The sequence below is a fragment of the Candida dubliniensis genome, chromosome 7 (assembly GCF_000026945.1).
Source record: "Candida dubliniensis CD36 chromosome 7, complete sequence".
In the NCBI taxonomy this organism is placed as follows: Eukaryota; Fungi; Ascomycota; class Pichiomycetes; order Serinales; family Debaryomycetaceae; genus Candida; species Candida dubliniensis.
This window is the reverse complement of record NC_012866.1, coordinates 551,031-575,206: the sequence shown is the minus strand read 5'-3', so window position 1 is coordinate 575,206 and position 24,176 is coordinate 551,031. Positions and strand designations below refer to the sequence as shown.

At 26.1% G+C, this 24,176-nt stretch overlaps 11 protein-coding genes across 11 annotated transcripts, besides 1 other annotated feature; 4 read left to right on the top strand and 7 right to left on the bottom strand. All coding sequences in view use genetic code 12, as the record gives it.

The window, feature by feature from the left end:
• Positions 1-1,198: 1,198 nt before the first annotated feature.
• Positions 1,199-2,392, top strand: CD36_72380 (diacylglycerol cholinephosphotransferase, putative; the record flags this gene model as incomplete). The annotated part of the gene is made up of 1 exon (XM_002421411.1): positions 1,199-2,392. One exon carries the CDS (start codon positions 1,199-1,201, stop codon positions 2,390-2,392), a length of 1,194 nt encoding a protein of 397 aa, XP_002421456.1.
• A 175-nt stretch (positions 2,393-2,567) lies between these two features.
• Positions 2,568-3,020, bottom strand: CD36_72370 (mitochondrial import receptor subunit, putative; the record flags this gene model as incomplete). Its single annotated transcript, XM_002421410.1, has 1 exon — positions 2,568-3,020. The coding sequence occupies one exon, from the start codon at positions 3,018-3,020 to the stop codon at positions 2,568-2,570; it is 453 nt and encodes a 150-aa protein (XP_002421455.1).
• Positions 3,021-3,273: 253 nt separating this feature from the next.
• On the bottom strand, positions 3,274-6,240 carry CD36_72360 (G1 cell-cycle-arrest modulator protein, putative; the record flags this gene model as incomplete). The annotated part of the gene is made up of 1 exon (XM_002421409.1): positions 3,274-6,240. The coding sequence occupies one exon, from the start codon at positions 6,238-6,240 to the stop codon at positions 3,274-3,276; it is 2,967 nt and encodes a 988-aa protein (XP_002421454.1).
• A 682-nt stretch (positions 6,241-6,922) lies between these two features.
• On the top strand, positions 6,923-7,615 carry CD36_72350 (conserved hypothetical protein; the record flags this gene model as incomplete). Its single annotated transcript, XM_002421408.1, has 1 exon — positions 6,923-7,615. One exon carries the CDS (start codon positions 6,923-6,925, stop codon positions 7,613-7,615), a length of 693 nt encoding a protein of 230 aa, XP_002421453.1.
• An 89-nt stretch (positions 7,616-7,704) lies between these two features.
• CD36_72340 (homolog of human tumor suppressor gene PTEN/MMAC1/TEP1, putative) lies at positions 7,705-8,889 on the bottom strand (the record flags this gene model as incomplete). Its single annotated transcript, XM_002421407.1, has 1 exon — positions 7,705-8,889. One exon carries the CDS (start codon positions 8,887-8,889, stop codon positions 7,705-7,707), a length of 1,185 nt encoding a protein of 394 aa, XP_002421452.1.
• Positions 8,890-9,204: 315 nt separating this feature from the next.
• On the bottom strand, positions 9,205-11,067 carry CD36_72330 (component of the mitochondrial Translocase of the Outer Membrane (TOM), putative; the record flags this gene model as incomplete). The annotated part of the gene is made up of 1 exon (XM_002421406.1): positions 9,205-11,067. The coding sequence occupies one exon, from the start codon at positions 11,065-11,067 to the stop codon at positions 9,205-9,207; it is 1,863 nt and encodes a 620-aa protein (XP_002421451.1).
• Positions 11,068-11,586: 519 nt separating this feature from the next.
• On the bottom strand, positions 11,587-13,545 carry CD36_72320 (conserved hypothetical protein; the record flags this gene model as incomplete). The annotated part of the gene is made up of 1 exon (XM_002421405.1): positions 11,587-13,545. One exon carries the CDS (start codon positions 13,543-13,545, stop codon positions 11,587-11,589), a length of 1,959 nt encoding a protein of 652 aa, XP_002421450.1.
• A 1,017-nt stretch (positions 13,546-14,562) lies between these two features.
• Positions 14,563-14,937, top strand: CD36_72310 (FK506-binding protein 1, putative; the record flags this gene model as incomplete). Its single annotated transcript, XM_002421404.1, has 1 exon — positions 14,563-14,937. One exon carries the CDS (start codon positions 14,563-14,565, stop codon positions 14,935-14,937), a length of 375 nt encoding a protein of 124 aa, XP_002421449.1.
• An 89-nt stretch (positions 14,938-15,026) lies between these two features.
• CD36_72300 (conserved hypothetical protein) lies at positions 15,027-18,887 on the bottom strand (the record flags this gene model as incomplete). The annotated part of the gene is made up of 1 exon (XM_002421403.1): positions 15,027-18,887. The coding sequence occupies one exon, from the start codon at positions 18,885-18,887 to the stop codon at positions 15,027-15,029; it is 3,861 nt and encodes a 1,286-aa protein (XP_002421448.1).
• Positions 18,888-19,135: 248 nt separating this feature from the next.
• CD36_72290 (conserved hypothetical protein) lies at positions 19,136-19,834 on the top strand (the record flags this gene model as incomplete). Its single annotated transcript, XM_002421402.1, has 1 exon — positions 19,136-19,834. One exon carries the CDS (start codon positions 19,136-19,138, stop codon positions 19,832-19,834), a length of 699 nt encoding a protein of 232 aa, XP_002421447.1.
• A 269-nt stretch (positions 19,835-20,103) lies between these two features.
• Positions 20,104-21,867, bottom strand: CD36_72280 (conserved hypothetical protein; the record flags this gene model as incomplete). Its single annotated transcript, XM_002421401.1, has 1 exon — positions 20,104-21,867. The coding sequence occupies one exon, from the start codon at positions 21,865-21,867 to the stop codon at positions 20,104-20,106; it is 1,764 nt and encodes a 587-aa protein (XP_002421446.1).
• Positions 21,868-22,232: 365 nt separating this feature from the next.
• Positions 22,233-22,619: a mobile genetic element.
• Positions 22,620-24,176: the final 1,557 nt, after the last annotated feature.

Sequence of the window (24,176 nt, the reverse complement as noted above, 5' to 3'; positions counted from 1 at the left end):
ATATTATTATAATAATGGGCCATATAGGTGCTAATATCCTTTTTCACCATGACACAGATATCCAACCATCCAATTATATATTGAACTTTTTAATCTCATTTATATCTATTTGATTCTATAGTTGTTGCTTTTTGAGAAATCACAATTAATACAGACTCGTTATCAGCACAAGTATTATTAAATTTATATTTAGAATCAAAAGTAAATGAAAGATTATTTGTGAAGTATTGGTTATTTTTTTTTTGAAAAGAACCTCCAAAGATTAATCAGAATAAAGAAACGATATCTACAACATGGTATTTCATATACAATATATTATTATGACACGACAGTGCTGTTTAGAGGTTAGGGGGAAGAGATTAATAATTGGGCCCTTTAATTGATCATTTGACACATTTATTATTAATATTATTATTATTCATTTAAGATGGGGAGAAGTGAAGAAAAAGAAATTGAATAATTTATTTTATATGAATCAAATAATAATTTCTTACATTTGGCATTTGAAACTTCTTGATGTTACTTATTCTACATTAATCATTCTTCTTGCTCCCCCTCCACTTCCTTGCTATCACTTCCACAATAATCTATCGGCTTACCTTATTGTAACTAGTTGTAGTTGGTCCGTTATTATTATTATTATTATCTTGCATTAATTTTCCAATATTATAAAGATCCACCACAACTTTTATTGTTTAACAATAATTTACTTTACTGTCCCCCCCACCCCACCCCCACCCCTTGATCCATTAACCGTCAGTTTTCTTATTTAATTAAATTATAATGTAGTATAGATCACCATTTGTTGGTTGATAGCCCACGATGTTGTTTTTGTCTAACTTCTTCTCATTGTGCTTTTTCCCACGACATCAACAAAGTTTGGAAAATTAATGAATTGAAAACATCACCAAAAATTTCTTAACAAAATTTTTTTTTTTCTTATTTGCTTTTTACTTGTTTGATTTATTGGAAATTGATATATATATATATATATATAACAGAAGAAGCTTTTTCAAAGCTGATTATAATCATTCTGTAGTGAAGAAGAGATAAGCAGAGCAACCCAATTCAATTCAATCCAATCGAATCCAATCCAATCGAATCCAATCCAATTCAATCCAATCCAATCCAACTTAATCAATAATTTCAAAATTTCAAAACAACAACAATAACAACAATAATTATTGGACAATTCAAAATGGGACTTTTCATTCCAACTAACAAGTTACAAAATTTGAAATTATACAAATATTCATCAGAAGATCATTCAATTATATCTCAATATATTTTGAAAAAATGGTGGAATTTTTTTGTACAAATTTTCCCTTTATCAATGGCCCCTAATGTTGTTACTTTATTAGGATTATTTTTCATTATTGGTAATTTATTAACAGTATTTTATTATGATCCTTATTTAAATGAAACTCAACCAACTTGGTGTTATTTTTTTTATGCCTTTGGATTATTTATGTATCAAACATTTGATGGATGTGATGGATGTCATGCTCGTAGAACGGGTCAAAGTGGTCCATTAGGAGAATTATTTGATCATTCAATTGATGCCATTAATACAACATTGGGGACATTTATTTTTGCTAGTGTTTTAAAAATGGGATATGGAGGATTATTAATATTAAGTCAATTTGCATCTGTTTGTAATTTTTATACTTCAACTTGGGAAGAATATCATACTCATACATTATTTTTAAGTAAATTTAGTGGACCAGTTGAAGGTATATTAATGATTTGTATTGTTTATATCATTACAGGGATTTTTGGTCCCGATATTTGGACAATTGAATTATTTGAATTGAATTTAACAAGTTTAGGTTATGGTTATTATAAAGTTGATACATCAATTATTTATACCATAATTGGTTTAACTTCATTATATTTCAATATTGCTTCTGCCATGTTTAATGTTTCTAAACATTATCAAAAAAACAATAATGATAAAAATGATGAATCAAGTGAAAAAGAAACTTATCAAGCTTATAAAGGATTATATCCATTTTTCATTTATTATGGATTTGTTTTCTTACTTTTATGGAGTTATCCACAAATTCTTTATGATTATGGATTCCCATTGGTTATTTCTATTGGTTGTACCATTGCATTTTCTGTTGGAAGAATCATTTTGGCTCATTTAACATTACAAGAATTCCCATTTATTCAATATCCAATGTTTGTTCCTATTGGTCAATTAATTTTAAGTAAAATTTTAATTGATATTTATGGTTATGGTACTGCTAAAGTATTACATGCAATCAGTTGGTTGGGTTGTGGAATAACTTTAGGTATTCATGGAGTTTTTGTTGCTGAAGTGATTACTGAAATTACTACTTATTTAGATATTTATGCATTATCAATTAAGCATAAAAAGATAAACTAAAGTGATATTTTGTTTGTTTACTTGCTTACTATTATGGTGCTTTTTTTTTTTCCTTTTTTAGATTAATATAATTATAAATATAAAGCTTTAGATATATATTTGAATTATTTTCTTTTCTTTTCTTTTATTTACAAGTTGTTTAGATAAAAGTTTGCTTCAATTCTATTGCATTCTTTTATTTCTTATTTTCATTTCCAAATGCAGCTTCAGATCCAGGAGCTAAAACATCTTGAGCAGATTTTTCTAATGACATACCTCTTTCCATTTCTTGTAATTGAGTTTCTGATAAAATTGCTAAAGCTAAAGGAACTCCTAATAATAAAGAACTTGAAGTTAATGTCCATAAAAATTTTCCCCCATTTTGAACACTAGATTTAAATAAACCTTGTAAAGTTGATGATAAATTATATATGGCTTCTCTTTGTTCTGGTGGAACCATATCTTTAAGAGCAACAATTCTTTCTAATAATGTTTCATTTTCAAAATCAAAATCATCAAGATCTGATTCATCATCATCATCGGATTCTTCTTCGGAACTAGCTTCATCAATAATATGATTGTTTTTAGCAACTGATTGATTTTCAAATTGTTGTTGAGTTTCGTCGTCAATTTGAGTTAATTTAACCATGTCTGTAATTGTTTAATGTTTTAAAAATTAATGGATAAGTATATGATTCTTATTTATATTTGAATTATAATGAAAGAAAGAGAAAGATTGTTGAATTAAATTTCCAATTAACCAGACAAAAATTAGTTAGTGTTGGTGTTGGTGTTGATGTCGTTTCTTCCTTCAATTATTAAAAGAAAGAAAAAAAAAAAAAAAAAATTTTTTTTATTCTGGATTTTTTGGTACATACACGCAATCAATATAACTTTCTTTATTAAATCAATTCACCATCTTCAGTACCATTATCATTACTATTAGTATCATTAGTATCATTAGTATTGGTATCATTAGCATTAGCATTGGCATCATTGTCATTGTCATTGTCATTGTCATTCTCATTCTCATTATCATTATAATTACCATCATAATAATCTTCATCTTCGTCATAATCAATTCTATTCATTTCATTTAAATCTAATTGAGGAATATTCATTATATCATGATTAATTCTATAACCAATTTTATTCATTTGTAAAGGATAATTTCTCATATTATAAAATTGTAATAAACCTCTTAAAGCTATTTCTTGATCATAAGAATTATTAAAATCACTTTCTAAATCTTTACCACTTAACCAATTATCTTTCATTGATAATTTTAAATTTAAATAAATTTGACTTATTAAATCCATATTAGAAGATTTCCATTTCCTACCTTGATACGGAATCAATTTTTTCAAAGTTTTCAAAATTGGTTTATTAAATGGTTGACAATCATAATTAATTAAGATCATTTTATATAATTCTGAAGGTTTTAAATCATTAAAAGTAAATATCCTTTGTGATTGATTTTTAATTAATATCTTGTTAGTAATATTTAACATATTACTTAATATATGGGCAAAATTATCATTAAAAGTATTAATATAAACATGTTTAATATTATTGGAATCAAGTTTATCTGGTAATGACAGTATAAAAGTTTTGTTGATAAAATTAAAAGTATACTTAGTTCCCAGGTTGTTGGTATTTGATAAACAATTGTTGAAAAAATCCCCATTAGGTAAAGATATTTTAGGGTTCATTAATTTATTTTGATTAATTAGTATTTCATATTCAGTTAATTCATCTTTCTTTTGTTTGGTCATACTTTGTAAATTAGCATTATTAAAACAACGACTAAGATATTCCAATGATACAGCAAAAAATTGTTGATCAAATAATAATGAAGAAAAATAATATGATTTCAAAATATGACTTATTTTAAACCATTTCAATAAATTTAAAATTAAACTTGATGTGGCTTTTAAAGTTAATTCTTTAGCATTATTAACTTCCAATTGCAGTATTAATACCATTTCAATTTTCTTTTGAATTGCTTCATCACGATGAGAAGAATTGGGTTTTTGATTTAATTCCAATTCAGCAAAATTTAAATTATAATCTAATCGATTCACTTTAATAGTTTCCATAAAAACTTCAACTATAGTATTCAATCGACATAAATTTTGTAAATATAAATTCTCAATTCTTTCAAGTGTATCAATCACCAGAGCTTTTGTGGGATATTTTTGTCTCAATTCATTGAAATTATAATCAAATTCATCAATATCATTTTTATTAGGTTTATTATATCCATCAGCAAATCCACGTTCTTGTTTTATAAAATAATCTCGTTCATTCCATAATCTTTTTATAGAGTAACTTTCATATATAGATTTTTTCAATATTTCATCGGCTTCTCTTATAGGTAATGGTAGATTATCAAGTTTGTTGTTGTTGTTGTTAGGATAAATCATCGGCATGGCTTGATTGACTTGATATGATTTACGAATTTTCTCTCCTCCAGACATATAATCTGATGCTGCTAAAGTTGGTGAAGGTACTGGAGTAGCTAAATGAACTGTTTGAGTAGGTAATTGACCATAAATGGTATGAGATTTATTAGTCTTGGGGGTTTCAATCAAATTAGAAAGTGAATTGGATGAATTATGTAATGCCATAAAGTATTTATATTTCCCTTCAATAGTACTAGAATGACTATGAATACTTGATGTATCACTGTCAGTATTATCATTATCATCCAGCACCAAGGATTTCTTTAAATTATGGAAATCATATGGTTTTAATTCCGTTTCATCATAAAGTGGATATTTATCAAGTAAATCTTGTCGGAAAACAAAATAATCTAATGGTGAACAAGTTAAATTTGAATCCAGTGATTCTTTTGTTGGTTTATTTTTAACATGATGTAATTTTACTAAAAATTCATCACATTGTTTCATATGATTTGAATCACCCAATTCCAATAATACAAGTTTATTAACCATTAATATTAAATATCTTATACGATAACAATTATTGGGATACCATTTCCAATGTTCAATAAATGTTAATAATGAAGTTAAAAAATCTGTTTCAGCCAAATACTTTTTAAACTCACCTATAGTACTTTCGTGATCATCAAGTGATATGTAAACATTAATCATAAAATATAATAATGTGAGTATAGTAAAATAAATTGATTCTTGTTGTTTTATTGATAATGTAGATGATTTTGAATTCAAGTGATTAGTTTTATCATATGATATTCTATCAATAAAGAAATTTTGAATCATTTTAATTAATGGTTGATATAATTTATTATGTATGAGTTGGATATTATTTTGTTTAATACTTTCTAATTGATCCGAAATAGATTGTTTATTACCATATTCACCAAAACTATAATATAATATTGCTTTCAATGTATTAGTAGATATTTCATCAATTCTTTTACTGGGTAGTAAATTGTTTATCAATTCATGTATACTAGTTACCTTGTCAGTTTCCTGAGCATAATTTATAGTAAGATTATTTAATCCACCAAGGGATTTAAAATCATTTATTGAAAACCATTCACAAATTTCTTGTTGTAAGAGATTATAATCAGAATAAGTATAATTTAAATGTGATTTAGTTATAAGAAATTGATAATTTATATTTGAAGGAGAATCTTGATTTAAATTTCTATGTTGACCTTTTGACTGTTGATAATTGTTGTTGTTGTTGTTATTGTTATTGTTGTTGTTGTTGTTGTTGTTGTTGTTGTTGGTTGATTTAATTTGTTGAGCTCTGGCGTTTAATTTTTTTTGAAATGTTTCATCAAGTGATTCATGAAGATCTTTTTTAGTAGAAGCATCAGGATGATCAATGATTTGATCTTCTAATTTATCAATCAGAATTAATTCTTCTTGTTGCATTAAAGAAAGGGCATCAATTGATATAAGATATAAAAATGGTTGTGGTTGTAAAAGAAAGAAAGAAAGAGAACTAAAAGAGGAAAGTTTTTGATTTACACGACAGCGACTAAAACACAAACAATAACAATAACAATCTGTAAATGTCGTAAATGTTGTAAATGTCGTGTAATATGTCGTACAGAACAATGGTGGTGGTGGTGGTGGTAGCTGCGGCCTAATACTCGTGCAAAGTAATCACTCCCAGTGGTGCCAATTTGAATGTTACTCTGGCACTAATTTTACACCGCACACGCCCAACATAATTGATCTGTTCTCTCTCTCTTTCTCTTTCTGTCGCTCCTCTTTCAATTGTTGAAACTCAAATTGAAAAATTTTCTTCTTTTTCAATCCTTATAAACTGATCCCACTGTTTCTTTTTCATTAACATTATCCATATCCATATCCATATCCATATCCATTACCATAACATTATTATTACTAATATTACTACTACTACTACTATCATTTGCATTAATAGATCAATTCATATTTATCATTTAAGTTATATCTATATCCTGTCTATAAAACAATTATCAACCAATCATATAACTACTTCAAAATCATCCTCATTCAATTTCAATTATCTTAATATCATTCTTGTATAAATATTTAAATTAAATTACAAAAACATTTCATTTACTCCATGTCATTTCAAAATTTTGATCAAATCATTAATTTAAAAGTTAAAATCATAACATTATTAGATCAAATAATAATTGGTCAAATTTATACTTATTCATCATCTAATGAAATTATAATTATTAAAACTAATAATAATAATAATAATAATAATAATAGTAATAATAATAGTAATGATAATAACAAACAGAATGCAAATTCAACTTCAACTTATAGAATTATAAATACAGCATTTATTAAAAGTATTCAAGTATTACCACCGTTTTCAAAAAGAAATGGTAATAAGAATGAGTCTACTTCTATTACTACTGCATTGGAATTTATAAATATTGATGATTTAGATAAAAGATTAACTTATGAAATTAATAATTATAAACCACAACCACAACCACAACCACAACCACAACCACAACCACAACAACCACGACAACAAACATCAAATATTTCAATTCGTTTATTTAATAGACTTGGGAAATTATATGGAGATAAAAATGTTAAATTTGGTAATTCAACAAATTCAACTTCTAAACCATCAGAAATTATTATATATAATGAAATTAAAATTATTAAACCATTCACTAATACTAAATCAAATATACAAATTTTAAAAGATAATGGGAAAATTCATTTAGATTCAATACAAAGAGCATTAAATCAATTTTGGTTAGAAATTGATAATGAAAAACGGGGAGGTTAATTAATAAAAACAGAAAGTCCTTCTTTTATTTTACTTTTTTTTTTTTTTTTTATGTAAAAATTTGTATATTTAGCTTTCTATAGAATAATCTAACTTAGCATTATATCTGTATCTGTATTTGGACTGGTGGTAGTGGTGGTGGTAGTGGTGGTGGTGGTAGTTGTGGTGGTGGTGTTGATGATAATTTCCCATTGTAATTCTATTTCATTAAATAATTTTATTCCTTTTTGTTTAAATCCTTTAAATCCATCAATATCATCATCCCAATTGAAAATAACTTTATTGTTATTGTTATTATTATTATTATTGTTCTTATTATCAATTGATTCAAAAAAAACATTAAACCAAAGATAATTCCATGATTGAATTCCAATCATTATATCTTCTGATTGAGGAATTTTTAAATCATAAAGATTATAAGTTATCCAATAATCTTTATGATTATCATTAATATCACAATTATCTTTTGATAATTGCATTAATTCTTTAACAATTGTATTTGATCTACCACCACCACCACCACCACCATTATCATTATTATTATTATTAGGTGGTTCTATCTTTGTTGTATATGTCAGAATTGTTAAATTTAAATAATCATAATTAGATAATTTTAATCCACCTATTCGAATAATTTTTAAATTTATCATCTTGGTTATATTTATCCAATTTATATATGATTCACGTAATTGTTTATTATGAATATAATCATACCAATATTTAAGATATCTTTTTTGAGAAATTATAGATATTCCTTCACCACCTATTAAAATTTTCATTCTTTTTGTTGTATAAATCAGTAAAATATCCATTAAAGTAAATGATTTATATTTATAAATTAAATATGCACAACATAAAGTACCTGATCTACCTTTACCTGCTTTACAATGTAATATTACAACATTATCATCTTGTTGTATAAATTCATCAATTTCTTTAATACAATTAATTATAATATTCATAGTGGGGGGATAATGATCAGGAAATGGATAATGACTAACTTTATTCATTACTAATGAATCTTTATACCCAGGGGTTTCACCTCGGAAATTGAAAATATGCCAATTTGTACCGTAATGGGAATTTAAAAATTTTAATAAATCTTCCACTGGATAACGATACCATGATTCAATATAAGTTGATACTGGTGCTGAAGTTACAATTAATTGAGGTGTAATATAAGATAAATCTAATTGAATATTAGTTGATGAATCATAAAATTGATTTTTCGGATAAGCAATTAATGATCTAATTAATGATTTAATAAATGACATAATTAATGGCTAACCATTGAGATAACATTAGTCTTGAATTGAATTGAATTGAATAGATTAGGAGTAACTAAGTAAAGGTTTGTTTATTACAAATGACAACAATAACAACAATAGAAAGAAAGAGAAAAAAGTAACTAAGTAATTCAAATTAAATTACTGACTAGTACTATAATAATCTTATATACAAAACAATTTTTAAAAAAAGGATTTATCAACAACAAACAACAAGATTGGTTAATTTGTTTAACCTCCTTTTTTTTTGGGGGGAAGGGAGGGTAATTCTTTCAAAGAAGAAGTATTAGAAAGAACTTACTCTCACATGGCACCACTTTGTCTCATTAATTCAGCAATTTTATTATTTAAAATTGGATCATTTTTAATTCTTTTTTGCATTTTAGTAGCTTCAGCAAATGAAGTAGCTTGAATTTTTTCTTCAATTGATCTTGCTAAATCACTACTTTCTTCAAATAATATAATAGCATCATCAACTTCATCTTTTTGTAATTTAATTTGTGCTAAAGAAATTCTTGCTAATTCACTTTTTGGATCTAAAGCACAAGCTTTAGTTAATAATTCTTCAGCTTCATCAATTTTTTCTAAAGATTCTCTAGATATAACAGTAGCTTGATTAATTAATGGTAAAGCTCCAACAGAAAATCTATCAAGTTTTTCTTGTAATCTACTAGCAATTTCAAATTGTTTACAAGCTCCTTGAATATCACCTTTATCAGCTAAAATTTCTCCATAATAATTAGGAACTTCAGGTGATGTTGGGAATTTTAATTTAGCTTCAGTGAATTTTTCATTAGCTAATTCAATTTGTCCATTTTTATAAGTAATACAAGCTAATTGAATATAAGCATAAACATTATCAGGATGTAAATCTTTAGCTTTATTAAAATTAGTTTCAGCATTAGTTAAATCTCCAGTTAAATAAAATAATTGACCTAAATGATAAAAAATATCAGGACATTTTGGATCTAATTCTTCAGCAGTTTTAAAATCTTTTAATGCAGCTTCATAAGATGATTTATCAGCATTAATTAATGCTCGGAATACATAAGCTCTTGGTCTTGGTTTTAATGAAATGGCTTTTTCAATTGATTCGGCAGCACTAACTGGATCATTTTTCAAAAATTGGAATGCTGCTAAATATTCTAAACCAATAGCTAAAACAGGTTTTAAATCAGCATTTGATTGTTTTTCTAATTCATTAACGGCTTTAATAATCAATTCATCAGCTTCTTCATAACCATTTTGAGTATTAGCCTTAATTTTTTGTAAAGCTTGACCCAAAAATTTAATTCCTTCATTATCATTTGATTCATTAATTCCTTCTGGTTCAGTTTCTTCAACAAATGCTCCAAAAAAAGATCCAATAGTAGCAGCTGATGGTAAAATCAATTTTTTAGGTTTCAGTTCAACAATTTTAATTGAATGTTTTCTTAAAACTCTTTCTAAAACTTGTTCAATTGATTTATTAGAAAATCCTCCATAAATAGTTAAAGCAGTTAAATCAAACATGGCATCTTCATATTTTTCTAATACTTCATATGAAGTAGCTCTTCTTAAAATACATTTAGTATAATCAGGTTTTAAATTTATTGCTTCAGTAGTATCTTTAATAACATTTTCATGATCATCTAAAGCAGCATAACAAGCTGATCTATTAGAATAATATATTGGATCTTTTTTCAATTGTAAAGCAGCACCATAAAATTCAATGGCTTTTTTGAAATTTTTATTTTTAAATTCATGATTACCATCTTCTTTTAATTGCATAGCCCATTCTTCTTTTTCAATTTCAGTTAAACCAGAAATGATTTCTGATGTTAATTCTGGTAATCCTTCAGAATTAGTTGGATATTTGATTTTATTAGATGAAGAAGATTTGTTTTCAGAATTAGTATTTGTAGATGGTTCAGGTGTAGAACTTCCTTTTGATTTTTTGGATTTCTTATTCTTCTTTTTGGAAGAAGAAGAAGAAGTAGTGGTGGTGGTAGTATTACTATCGTCACTAGATGATTTCTTTGATGAATTCGAACCACCAGTTGATCCTTGCTGTTGTTGTTGTTGTTGTTGAGTATAATAATAATAAGCACCAGCTGCAGAGAATGCAGTCAATGCAGTCACAATAATGGCAGTTCTATTCTTTATAAAAAAATTATCTGATGACATGGTTGTTAAGTTGAATCGAAGGAGTTCCTAAAATTTTAGTACAAAGTAGGGTAAGTTTTATAATCTAAAAAAAAAAAACAACCTTCAAATAGTTATAGTTATAGAAATAGATTCTTTAATACTATTATTAAAAGTTAGGGAAAAGAAAAGGAAGATACCCTGTAGTGATGATAGTTATTCTTTATAATTAATTAGATTGGTTGAAAAATTTTTCCTTATGAAAAAAAAAAAAAAAAAAAAAAAAAAAAAAATTGAGTGAGTGGTGCGGTCGTGTAATTTTGAACAGTAAATGACGAATCAAAAGAGCAAATTGCGGTGCCTCCAATCTACACAGCAAACTTAAGCCCCGAACAGGAGGAGGAGGGGGGGGGTAGTGTAAAGCTCGGTAATACTAATTGGTAGCTCTCTCCCAAATTCTTTATCAATTAATTCTATTCATAATAGAGTTGATTGTTATAAATCATTTATTTTAAAAACTATACATATACATAAATATATATATATACTTAAGTTGCCTTCTCATATACCAAGTTCTTGATATCGTCTTCTAGCTCTTTGATGTTCACTTATATCTTGATAATTATGTTCTATAATTACTTCATCATAAGTTGGTAAATTATCATCTCCTCCTTCGTTAGTTAAAGATTCACTTTTAGATGATTGACCTAAAGAATCTTGTCTCTCCGATACTGGTAGTTGTGCTGGTGGCGGAGTTAATGACAGTATTACACTAGCTTGTCGTTGAGTTATAGGAGCACCAGCAAAATGTAATCCACTTAATACTTTTATATTAGAACATCTTAATTCAACTTCTTTTATATTACTACCATTATTGGTTGGTAAAGTGGTAGTAATTTTTTCAGGACTAAATTTAGCAGTTATTATTAAATCATAAGATCGAGCAATATTACATGTTTTAAAACTAGGTGGTAAATTCTCTGGTAATATACAATTAGCAAATAATTTTTTGGGAATTTCAAGTTCATAAAGTTGTTTAATTGTTTGTTCATTATTATTATTATTATTATTGTTGTTGTTGTTGTTGTTGTTGTTGTTGTTGTTAGTATTATTGATAGCATCATTTGAATTTCTAGTTGTTATCAGGGAATTTTTATTCTTACGACATTTCATTAAATCAAATTTCAAATTTGGATAAGAATTATCACATATAGGAATTGTTTGTATATTATTCCCCATATGAAATTCATTAACTCCAGAATCATTTTCAACAATTGATATAGATGTTGTTGATATTAATGAAACAGCAATATTTTGTAAATAAACAACTCCTAATCCATTAGATTCTTCTGGTTTACCATATTTATCTAATGAATATTGTAATGGATTCACCGTTGATACAAGAAATAATTTAAAAGTTGGTAATTTCCCTGGAGTTAAAAATGCTGGATGTCGAAATCTAATTTCAAATGAAAATGGTACATTAACTGGAATAATTTTAGGATATTTTATTGAATTATTCTTCCTTGTTGATATTGATCCATTGTTATGACCACTAGCACCCCCATTAGTATAACTTAAATCAAAACCAGAACTACTATTACTACTACTACTACTACTAAACCATCTTTGTAAAAAACCTTGCTTTTTGGGTTGTATTTGTGATACATGATTTGAAGGTGGGTGTTGTTGTGGTATTTCTACACCAACAATTGATGGAATTTTATTCATAAATATAATTTCTTTCCTTACAAATGCTTCTTTATATTGTTCCAATTGTTCTTCAATAGGTCGATATTGAGAATCAAGATCTAATGGTAAAAATGTAAATGGATCAAAAGCTCGTAAATTAGTTTTAAAAAATGATGAACGTTTACATGTTACTTTAACATAATATTTAATATTAGCAAAATTCCCCATCCCTGATAATGAAGGTGGTAATTGTGTTGTTATATGATAAGGTAATTCACTTGGCAGAGCAGTTACTGCCTGTTGTTGTTGTTGTTGTTGTTGTTGTTGTTGTTGTTGTTGTCCACTTGTCATATAATCTTTATAATATTTTTGAGCTTTATGTTTAACAAAATCACTATTAAAATTACCATTATTAATCATAATATCAAAAGTTTTTTTATTAATATGAATCATATTGGTAATTCCTCCACGTTTAACACAAGAATTAGTTAAAGGGATTTTAAATTCAAAAGGATATGAATAATTCCCAGGGGCTAAAGTGAATTCTTTAGCTTGACTAACTTGACGAACATTATCTGGGGGGAAAACTATTGTTGTATCATATAATACTTTATGAATATCTTGAATTATTTTATCCTTTTCCTTCTTTTTCTTAGTAAATTTAGGTATCAGTAATTGTGTAGTTGATTCTCCTTCTAATTTCACTTGAATCCAATTTAATGTAATAGCTTTAGTAACTACTAATGTGACATTTCCTTTAATAATATCATAATTGGTGAAAGCTCCATCAGTATGTGAACGATCAATCTCAATTTTAACATCCGACATGGTAGATAAACCCGGTGTATATTAATTAAAGAACTTGTAAACAAAAAAAAAGGATACTTAATAAAAGGTTAAGTCTTTCTGTTGGAGTGAGTTAATTAATTTATTAAAAGTGTAACGGTTGTTGTTGTTGTTGTTATTCTTCCTCTTGGAAACTTGAAATTCAAGATTAGTTTGGTTTGAAATAGATTTTATTTATTTAGTGCCATCATGAGTGCGCAGCAACAACAACCACAACAACCACAACACCACCACTATCTACTGTTGCTGCTGCGGTTAGAGCAAGTCACTGCATCACCAAGTAAAAAGATCACTTTCCCTGAAAAGCTTCACTTTATAACTATAATACTTTTAATATTGCCAAACAATATCAATATATGATATTATTACAGTAAAAAGTTTAACATACATTCATTAGAACAAAACATTAACTTGATTGAATAACCAGCACAATTCAATTCAATTGATGGTGACAAAAAAAAAAAAAAAAGAAATGAATTAATTGGAACCTATCAAGAAGGAAACTTTGTCAATATATCTTAATCATACTAATCATTCAACTAATTAACCAACGAGGTATAGTAAGATCTTTTAATTATTTAGTTGCAAAAAATAAAAAAATAAAAAAATAGAAGAAACCAAGTAAACAATAGTACAATAGTACAATAGTACAATATTAGACAAAAAATAGTTAAGCAAATGTTACATAATGGGATTTGAATTCAATTAACAGTTATTGTTTATAAGTAGAGGGACATTAAACAAGGAGTATTTAATTGTTACTAGTTATTATTCATTATCATTATCATTCGGTTATTGATGGGTAAGAAAAAAATCTGTTTACTATTAGTCGTGTCCTAAATCAATTTGTGTGTGAGTGTGAGTGTGAGTGTGGTGGTGGTGGTTGTCCGACGGGGCGCCACTCAAATTTTTTTTTTTCTAACCCTTCATTCATTCTTATTCTTATTCTTATTCTTATTCTTATTCTTCTTATTCATTAAATAGATAATCTTATAAATAATGTCTCAAGAACTTCCACAAATTGAAATTGTTCAAGAAGGTGATAATACTACATTTGCTAAACCAGGTGATACAGTAACTATTCATTATGATGGGAAATTAACTAATGGTAAAGAATTTGATTCATCAAGGAAAAGAGGTAAACCATTTACTTGTACTGTTGGAGTTGGTCAAGTTATTAAAGGTTGGGATATTTCATTAACTAATAATTATGGTAAAGGTGATAATGATTTACCAAAAATTTCTAAAGGAACTAAAGCAATTTTAACTATTCCACCAAATTTAGCTTATGGACCAAGAGGGGTCCCACCAATTATTGGTCCTAATGAAACTCTTGTTTTTGAAGTTGAATTACTTGGTGTTAATGGTAAATAAATATACATATAAGAGAATAGTAGTAGTAGTAGCATATATATATATGTATTTAGAAGATGTATAAAAACACTAAGAAAATTGCTTGTTTTTTAGTTTATTTCCTTTTCCTTTTCCTTTTCCTTTGATTTGTAGTATAAATTCCCATTATTGGCAACATTGGTAATATTTTCCATAATTGATATAATTGGAAGGGTCACTTTATATTGGACATCAAATACTTTAAATTTAGGTAATTTCAATCCCAAATTGGAATTTGAATCAATTTCCAGTACAGGAGGTAGATATTCACCTATAAAATCCATATAATGTCGACTAAATGGTAATACAGGGAATTGAGGTTGTATTAAAGGTATAATATTTTTTGAATCATTAAATATCCATTGATTTTCATAATCAGTTAATTGAGTAATAAATGTAAATATTCTAGGAGTTGGATTCTCTAAAATATATTGTAATTTATAAATATTATTATATTTAATATCTTGTTCAATATGAAATAATACTCTTGGTTCAGATAATGGTAAAGTGATTTCCCATTCTGGAGTTTCAAATTCATTAATTATTTGATCATTATTATCATTATTGTCATTATTGTCATTATTGTCATTATTGTTTCGACGTTTCCATTTAATAATTGCTGAATTAACAACAACAACATTTCTATGACTAAATCCATTTTTACTTCTTGTTATAAATTGTTGAGTTTCAATTGAATTATCATTATTCACTAAATCAATGATTAATTCAGGATTTTTAGAAACAATATTAAATTCAATATCAACAATTTCTAACGTTTGTTCTTGTTCTTGTTGTTGTTCTTCCATAAATTGTTTATATTGATCAATTATTTTTAATTTCCCTTCCCATAATCTAATGACAATTGGCATATTATGATCAGTTTTATTAGGTAATATAAATGGTGATGGCATATCAATTGCTTTATTACGGAATTGTGGAGTTATAATATATTGACAAGAAAATGGTTTAATTAATACTGGTATTGTAAAATTTGCAATATCATAAATTATCAACTCTTCTTCTTGTTCATCTTCTTCCTCATTGTTGTTATTGTTGTTGTTGTTGTCAGTATAAGTTTGGAATTCAATATTTAAATATTCTTGATTCCAATTTCGAGTGAAAATATATAATGTATGAATATTGTCATTATCATTTTTATCAGGATGTAAATTTAATGGTTCATCATCTTTAAATCCATCCCAATTAATAGCAATTACTTCATTATGGCTATGGCTATGGCTATGATTTTGATTTTGATTTTGATTTTGATTAATTGATTTTATTTTCACCATAATATAAGTTTGTTTATTTACATAATGACGATTTTTATAATTAATTTTTAATGGAATAGCTAATTTTTCTCCAGGTATATAACAATTAATAGGAATTATTGGTTTAATATTAATATTTGGTTTCACAGGATATATTTTAATTTCATTATTGGGATAATTTAATCGGATTTTCCGTTGTTTAGTTGATGAAATTTGATAATAACCAATACCACCACCAATACCAGTACCACCACCAATACCAGTACCACCACTAGTAAAAAAATTTTGATGAAGTTCAATTTTATTTAAATTTATTTGTTTTTGATGATTATTTTTGTTTTGTAATTGAATAGTTATTTGAAGTTTAACAACATCTATTTGATAATGACCTGAATTTGTAACTGATTGAATATGTTGAAGGAATAATTTGTTATCTCCCAGGAAACTCATATTGGTAGAATCAACAAATGTTAAATCCAATTCTTGTCCTTTCAATTTTATTATACCATTATCATTATGACAATGTTTTTTATTGGTATCATTAGTTATAGATATATTTTTAATACCAGGACGTGAATTTTTCTTTTTAATATTCTTCTTCTTTTCATCTATTCTACTAAAATGAATATCAATTTGATTAATATTTATAATGATTTTTGTTGTTTCTGGTGATAAATATTGATACATTTTTTGTTGATTTAAATTTGATTGTAATTTAATTTGTACAATTATATCATCATGAACATTAATTTCACGTTTAATTAAATCATTATTAATTATTAATACATCAACTTTAAATAATTCATATAAAAAATCATTGTCAATATCATCAATTATATCAATATTTTGTTCCTTCTCTTCCTTTTCCTCTTCCAGAAATATATCATCAATAGGATAAGAAGAAATGTAGTGTTGTTTATCATTTTCTTGGATTGGTATAGTTGATAATTTTAAAATGGTGATTAATTGTAATTTTTTATTACCTACTAGGTAATAACAATTTAATAATTTTTGTAAAATTAAAAAAGTAATATTATACCATTTTGGAGAAAATTTTAAAATACCATTATATGCTTTTTCATAATAATCAATAGCTTTAGATTTATTATCATCATAATGAAATTCTTCTTCTGCTAATAACCAATAAATATACAGAATAAATGATGAATTTACATTATCAACAACATTTTTTTTTGAAACAGAAGAAGATATTTGTGATTGATTGTTTATGATATTATTTGTATCTTGTTTTTCTAATTCAATTATAACATTCTTTAAAAGTTGAATTCGTTTATGGTTATGTTTATCATTATTTATTTCATATGCTTTAAGATAAATTAATCCAGGATTAGTTATAACATTAAATTCTGATAATTTTATTCCACCAAAATAATTAACCATTAAATTTCCATGAAATTTTTTCAGTTTAATTAAACTTGTTGAATTAGGATTTGGATTATTTAATGATTTAATTAATGAATTAGGGATAAGACTTATTAATTGACCTAACCATTCATATTGTATTGATTCCCAATTATTGTTATTATTGTTACGTCCCATAATTGATTTCATATTTAATATATGAATTTGATGTTTTTTCAAAGCTTTTAAAGGTTCTTCAATTGATAAATAACCTCGAACTATATGAAATGTCATTATATCTAATAAATTTTCAAATTGATTAATAATTTTCTTATCATGAGACAGAATATTCTCTTCTTTAATGGTAGTAGTAATATTATTATTATTATTATTATTATAAATTGAATTTAAAATTATAATTAAATTTTCATAAGCAATTTCTAATAATTTAATACTTTGATATAAATTATGAGGATTTAAAAATTGTTGAATTATACTTTGTTTAATTAAATTTCTAATTTCTAAAAATTTTGGAGTTAATTCAATTGATGTATTAATTTCATTAATATTAGGACATGAATAATATTTTTTATTCCGTTGTTTTAATTTATAATCAATTTTTGAATAATAATCATAACTTGATTGTTTTAAATGAATTAATATTGAATTTATTAATAATTCACAATCTTTATCAATAATAGTTTCTGTAGTTACTAATAATAATAATCCAGTAAGTTTAGATAATCCAATTTCTTGTCGTAAAATTTTTAATTGTTCATCATAATCAATTGATGTATCACCATTATTATTATTCTTTTCAGCAACAAATATGACAATTAATTTACAATCAATGGTTAATAAATCTTGTTTTAATTTATTAATTTTATTAATCAATTGATGATTAATCACTGGATCAATTAATTTACAAATATATATCATAATAAATGGGAATTTTTTAATATATTTATTAAACCATTCATGAGTTAAAATTCCATTAGGAAAAATATCAGAATTTTTATTAAATGGTGATAATATTGAATGTTGTTTAGGAGTATATTCTTTTATTGGTATTGATATTGAACTGTCATTATCATAATCATAATCATAATCTATTATATATTTATTACTTGATAAACGATTACGTATAATACAATTATCCCAAACTTTATTATTAACATTATGTTGATCAAAATATTTAATAAGAGTAGTTGATATTGATGTATTGATCAATTCATAAGATATATGAACTCGTATTAATGGTTGTAATAATTGTAAAAACAGATGATTATAATTCTCCATGATAATACCAAGGGGTGATATAATTGATTCAGTTGATAGTGGTGGTTTGAATGGATTGAATGAGTTGAATGGGTTGAATGGGTTGGTAAGAAAAAAAAAGAATTTCTGATTTCAAATTACAAATCAAAAAAAAAATAAAAAGCACTACCACTATCACTATCACTACTACCACTACCACTACTATTATTATTATTATATATATTCATCTATCTTATCCAACAAGACAAGACTCGACCATTATTTAAATCATGAATGATCCTATTAATGCTAATCCAACAATTATAGATGTGACAAATTTACCCACAAGATTGGATAATAATAGTACTAATAATAATAATAGCAATAATAATAATGGTAATAATAACATTCAAGAAACTTATAAATTCAATGGAAACAATAAAGGAATAGTATCACAACTTGTTTCTTTATCATTATTAAATCCTCTTGATGAATCACCTGAATCAATAGATGATACTTCATCATCATCATCATCATTAGAAGAAGAAGAGGAAGAGGAAGACAATGATTTTGATCCAATAGATGAACAAGAAATTTTTGATCTTATAGCCACCATATCTGATCCAGAACATCCATTAACATTAGCTCAATTAGCCGTAGTAAATTTATCCGACATTAAAGTAATCAATAACCACCATGGTGATGGTGGTGATGGTGATGGTGATGGTGGGATATCAGAAGTATTAATTAAAATTACTCCAACTATTACTCATTGTTCATTAGCAACATTAATTGGATTAGGTATAAGAGTTAGATTAGATCGTAGTTTACCATCAAGATATAGAATTAAAATATTAATTAAAGAAGGTACTCATCAACTGGAAAATCAAGTTAATAAACAATTAAATGATAAAGAAAGAGTAGCTGCTGCTTGTGAAAATGATCAATTATTAAATGTTATACTGCAAATGTTAAGTACATGTAAATAAGAATAATGAAATATGTTGATGGAATGGGATTTGAATTTATAATTAAATATTTCATTATAATTTGTTATTACATAAATATATATATATATATATATAAAAATACATATTACATGTATATCCTAAGTATCAGATAGAATCTTTAAACTTCCACTTCTACTTATACTTCCACTTCCACTTCCACTTCCACTTCCACTTCCTCATTATTATTAATTATTATATTAAATAAAACTTTCCCCCCCCCCCCTCCCCCTTCCACTTACTTTTGTTTATCATTTTATATTATAAAAATTAATACATTGTAAATCACAATAATTTAAAATCATTGACATTATATCAATCATTATAAATTTTAATAATTTTTTTTTAATAAATTCAATAAATTTTAATAATTTATTATTAATATTATGACTATTAATTAAAATTTTCAAAATTTTTTCACTATTTTTAAATAATCTTAAAATTTGAATATAATATTCATATTTTTCTTTTAAATTTTCTAATTTTAATTCTTGTTGAAATAAATAATTATCTTTATCTTTATCTTTATCTTTATCTTGATGTAATAATTGTAATTGTAATTGTTCATCTTGTATAGTTGATATTGATGATGATGATAATAATGATAATGAAGGAGTATTTGGATTTGGGGCGGTGGCATTACTACCATTACTACCACTACCACCACCAATAAAACTATTTATAGTATAATTACTTCTTCTTCGTGATCCCACCAGTGAAGTTGCCGTGGCATTAGTACTAACACTATTTCTATTACTATTAATGCTATGTTGAGATCCAGTTGAATTTATTGATGCTTGAGATTCTCGATGTTTTTTAATTCTTCCATATAATTTAGTTTTTGTTAATATATTATTAAATGTACCTTCTGGTTGAAAAGTAGGTGATGATGATAATGATGAATACAGTTGATGATGATGATGTTGTTGTGATTGTGGTTGCAGATACAGATGCAGATTAGGAGGATGTAAATTAATTTGAGAAGTTGGAGTTGTAGGTGATGCGATTTGTTGTGAATGATGTTGATGATTATGATTATGATCTGGTGAAGAATCTTTTGATGAAGAATTACCATGTCCATGTCCATTATTACCTAAAAATGACAGAAATCGTTTCCTTGATAAATTACTTCCATTACTTGATCGTTTTTCTTTAGATTTTTGAGAATTATTTGATTGATTTGATGAAGTACGATAAACAGGTTTTTCTAAAAATCCAAAATCAAATTCCAGATTTCTATTATTATCTTCATTTTGGTGTTTTTGTTTTTGTTGATGTTGTTGTTGTTGTTCTTCTTCTTCTTCTAATGATAATAATAATGAATTATGAATATAATTAGGATAAGTATTATAATTATTTCTAGTAGGTATATCATATACTTTATACGCCACTAATAATTTAGCATAATAATTTAAAGTTATTTCTTCAAAAGTAGTTTGATCATTAATATCTTTTAATTCAGTTTCTATTAATTCATTTACTTCATTCAACATGGTAGTTTTAATCTTGGCATCTTTAATTTTAATTTCATCTCTAATCCAAATATCTGCTGGGAAAACAAGATTTTTCATTATTTCTATTACCAGTTGTTTCAGTTGTTGTTTCAGTTGTTGTTGTTGTTGTTGTTGTTGTCGTTCTGATTTAATTTGTTCATTAAATTTAGCAATATCTTTATTTTTTTCCAATATTATTGTTGGATCTTTTAAATTAAGTATATGATTAAAGAATACACAAACAAAATTGAATTTTTTAGAATCTGGAGAAGAAGTAGAAGAAGAAGAAGAAGTAGAAAGTGGATGTGAATGTGGATGTGAATGTGATGTATTTAATGATAATTTTTGAATTGAATTTGTGAGTTTATTGGTGGTTGTAGTATTGGTATGATCTTCATAATCATCAAGGGGTTTAGTAGTATTAAAAGCTGTTGTGAAATAATTTGAATGTTGTGATTCTGACATTGGTTGGTATTCTTGTTGTTGTTGTGGTGGTGGTGGTTGTTCAATAGTAGTATACATAGTCAATAAAAAAAAAAAAAAATTGAGCTATTAAGTAATTAAGGGTAGGAAGGAAGGATGGAAGGAGGAAACTATCAGATGAGTAATGAGTGAAATTAATAAGATGAAGAAGAAGAAGAAACAGCTAATGATGATATTGTTGTTGTTGTTGTTGTTGTTGTTGTTGTTGTTGTTGTTGTTTTCGTTTTTTTTTTCCTTTTAGTGAAATTATTGTTAGTTAAATATAATTTTGTCACAAGATACACGTAAAGAATGAATTTAAAAATTAAAATTTTTTTTTTATTCATGCATGAACTAAACATAAACAGAGAATAAGAGTAAGCCACATACAAATAGAATACAATACAATAGAATAGATTAGAGTATGTTCGCCTGCGTAGGTATGCGAAACAGTGTTGGGAAGTCGCAGGATCCGCAATAGCAATATATCTAACAATAGATGTAGGTATTAATGCACGTAGTACAAAGATACAATACAAAATATTATAAATATAAAAAGAAAGTTTATTAAACAGAATAAAACTACTCAGTAATTAAATATAGACACTGATAATATGTTCTAATCCTATCAGCTGCAATCTTTAACGTAGAATGTTCCAAACTGACCTCTTAAACCTCAAATTTCTAAAAAGAAAAAGTATCAAAGAAAAGTTTTCTGGTGAAAATTTTTCACTGCTCATCGTTGACAACGTCAGAAGATTTCTGCTAGAATTGTCGTGTAAAATGCTCACTATTTTACTCCACAGCGAACAGAGTATATATATATATATATATATACATTTAACCGTTTCCCTCCTCGTTGCAGGAGATTATACGCGACTAACATTGATTTAAATTTATATTTATATTTATCTAATAATTAAGGAAGGAAGGAAGGAAGGGATTATAACTATATATTAAGTAATACTGTATTGTGTTACTAATCTACATGATGATTAATAAGAGTAGTAATATTAGACTGAAGTCCACCACCACTCCCCACTGTCTTCATTCCACACAACAACAACAACCATCGTGTAAATTCTTCTACTTTCTACTTTCTACTTCATACATTCTTTATTCCATTTAAATCAACATAAATTAATCCTAATTCAACCTTAATTAAGATGAAAGAATCAAAGAAATGGTCTCACATTTATTTCATTCATTTACTATTGTTCATTCATTATTGTTCATTACCTCCCTATTGTATTTAAATTTACCACCTTTGTTTCCTCTTCTCTTTTTCTTTTCTTAATATTCCTATAAAATAATAAATTCCTTAATGAAACCCTTACTACTACTATTGTTCTCTTCTTCTTTGTTGTTGTTGTATTTTGTATATACATTAGGCTATGAATTTAGTTTTTTTTATGAAACAATATTGTATTAATTGTGCAAGTAATCTATTCTCGCATCCATGTTGTTCGTTCTTCGTTGTTCGTTGTTCGTCGTTGTAACAGTTGGAATGGCTGGCAATTCCTTGTGTCTGATTAATTCATCTATATACAATCAACAACAACAACATCAATTCCCACCACAACCACCACAAATCACATATATATTTTATTCTCTCTCTCTCTCTCTTTCTTTTATTGTTTTACTCATTTAGGATAATTGATTTATTTACTAATATTATTTTTGAGTTAAAGTTCAAGTTCAAGTTATTTTCTTTCTTTCTTTCTTTCTTTCTTTCTTTCTTTGCCCTGTTCATGTGATAAAATTTAATAGACTTCTTTGAGAATTACCTTGTTCCTCCCATTGGACGCCTACATCCTCTTTTCCAAAAAAAAAATATCTGCCTTATAAGAGGGGGGGTGGTGGGGGGTGGGGGGTTATCTCTAATTATTGTTTTACTCATTAAGTATTGAATATTATATAATCAATATGAAATTAAATCATCCTATATAGCCTTATTTCTTTTTGTTTCATATCGCTTAAATTTGAAACAGATTTACTTTATATACGTAAATCTCTTCTTATGATTATTGTTAAACAATAATAATAATAGTTGGTGGAGGGGAGAGGAAAGGAGAGGAGGAGAGGTTTCTCTTTAACATTAAACCGAGATTCAATTCTAGAACTACCTTAGTTCCTACCAATTCAATTCAATTTAATTCAATTCAATTCAATGGGGTTGGGTATTATTAATAGAATATCAATTATCAATTACCCTAGATAAAATAGTTATTAGAGTTATTAATAATAAACGCAGAAAGATATTCATGTAGTTATCTAATGGGGAGAGAGAGAGTGAGTGAGAGAGAAGGAGTGGGGCGGGGGAGCTCTAAGAATAATATTCTCCTACGGCACACTACCCTACCATCAAA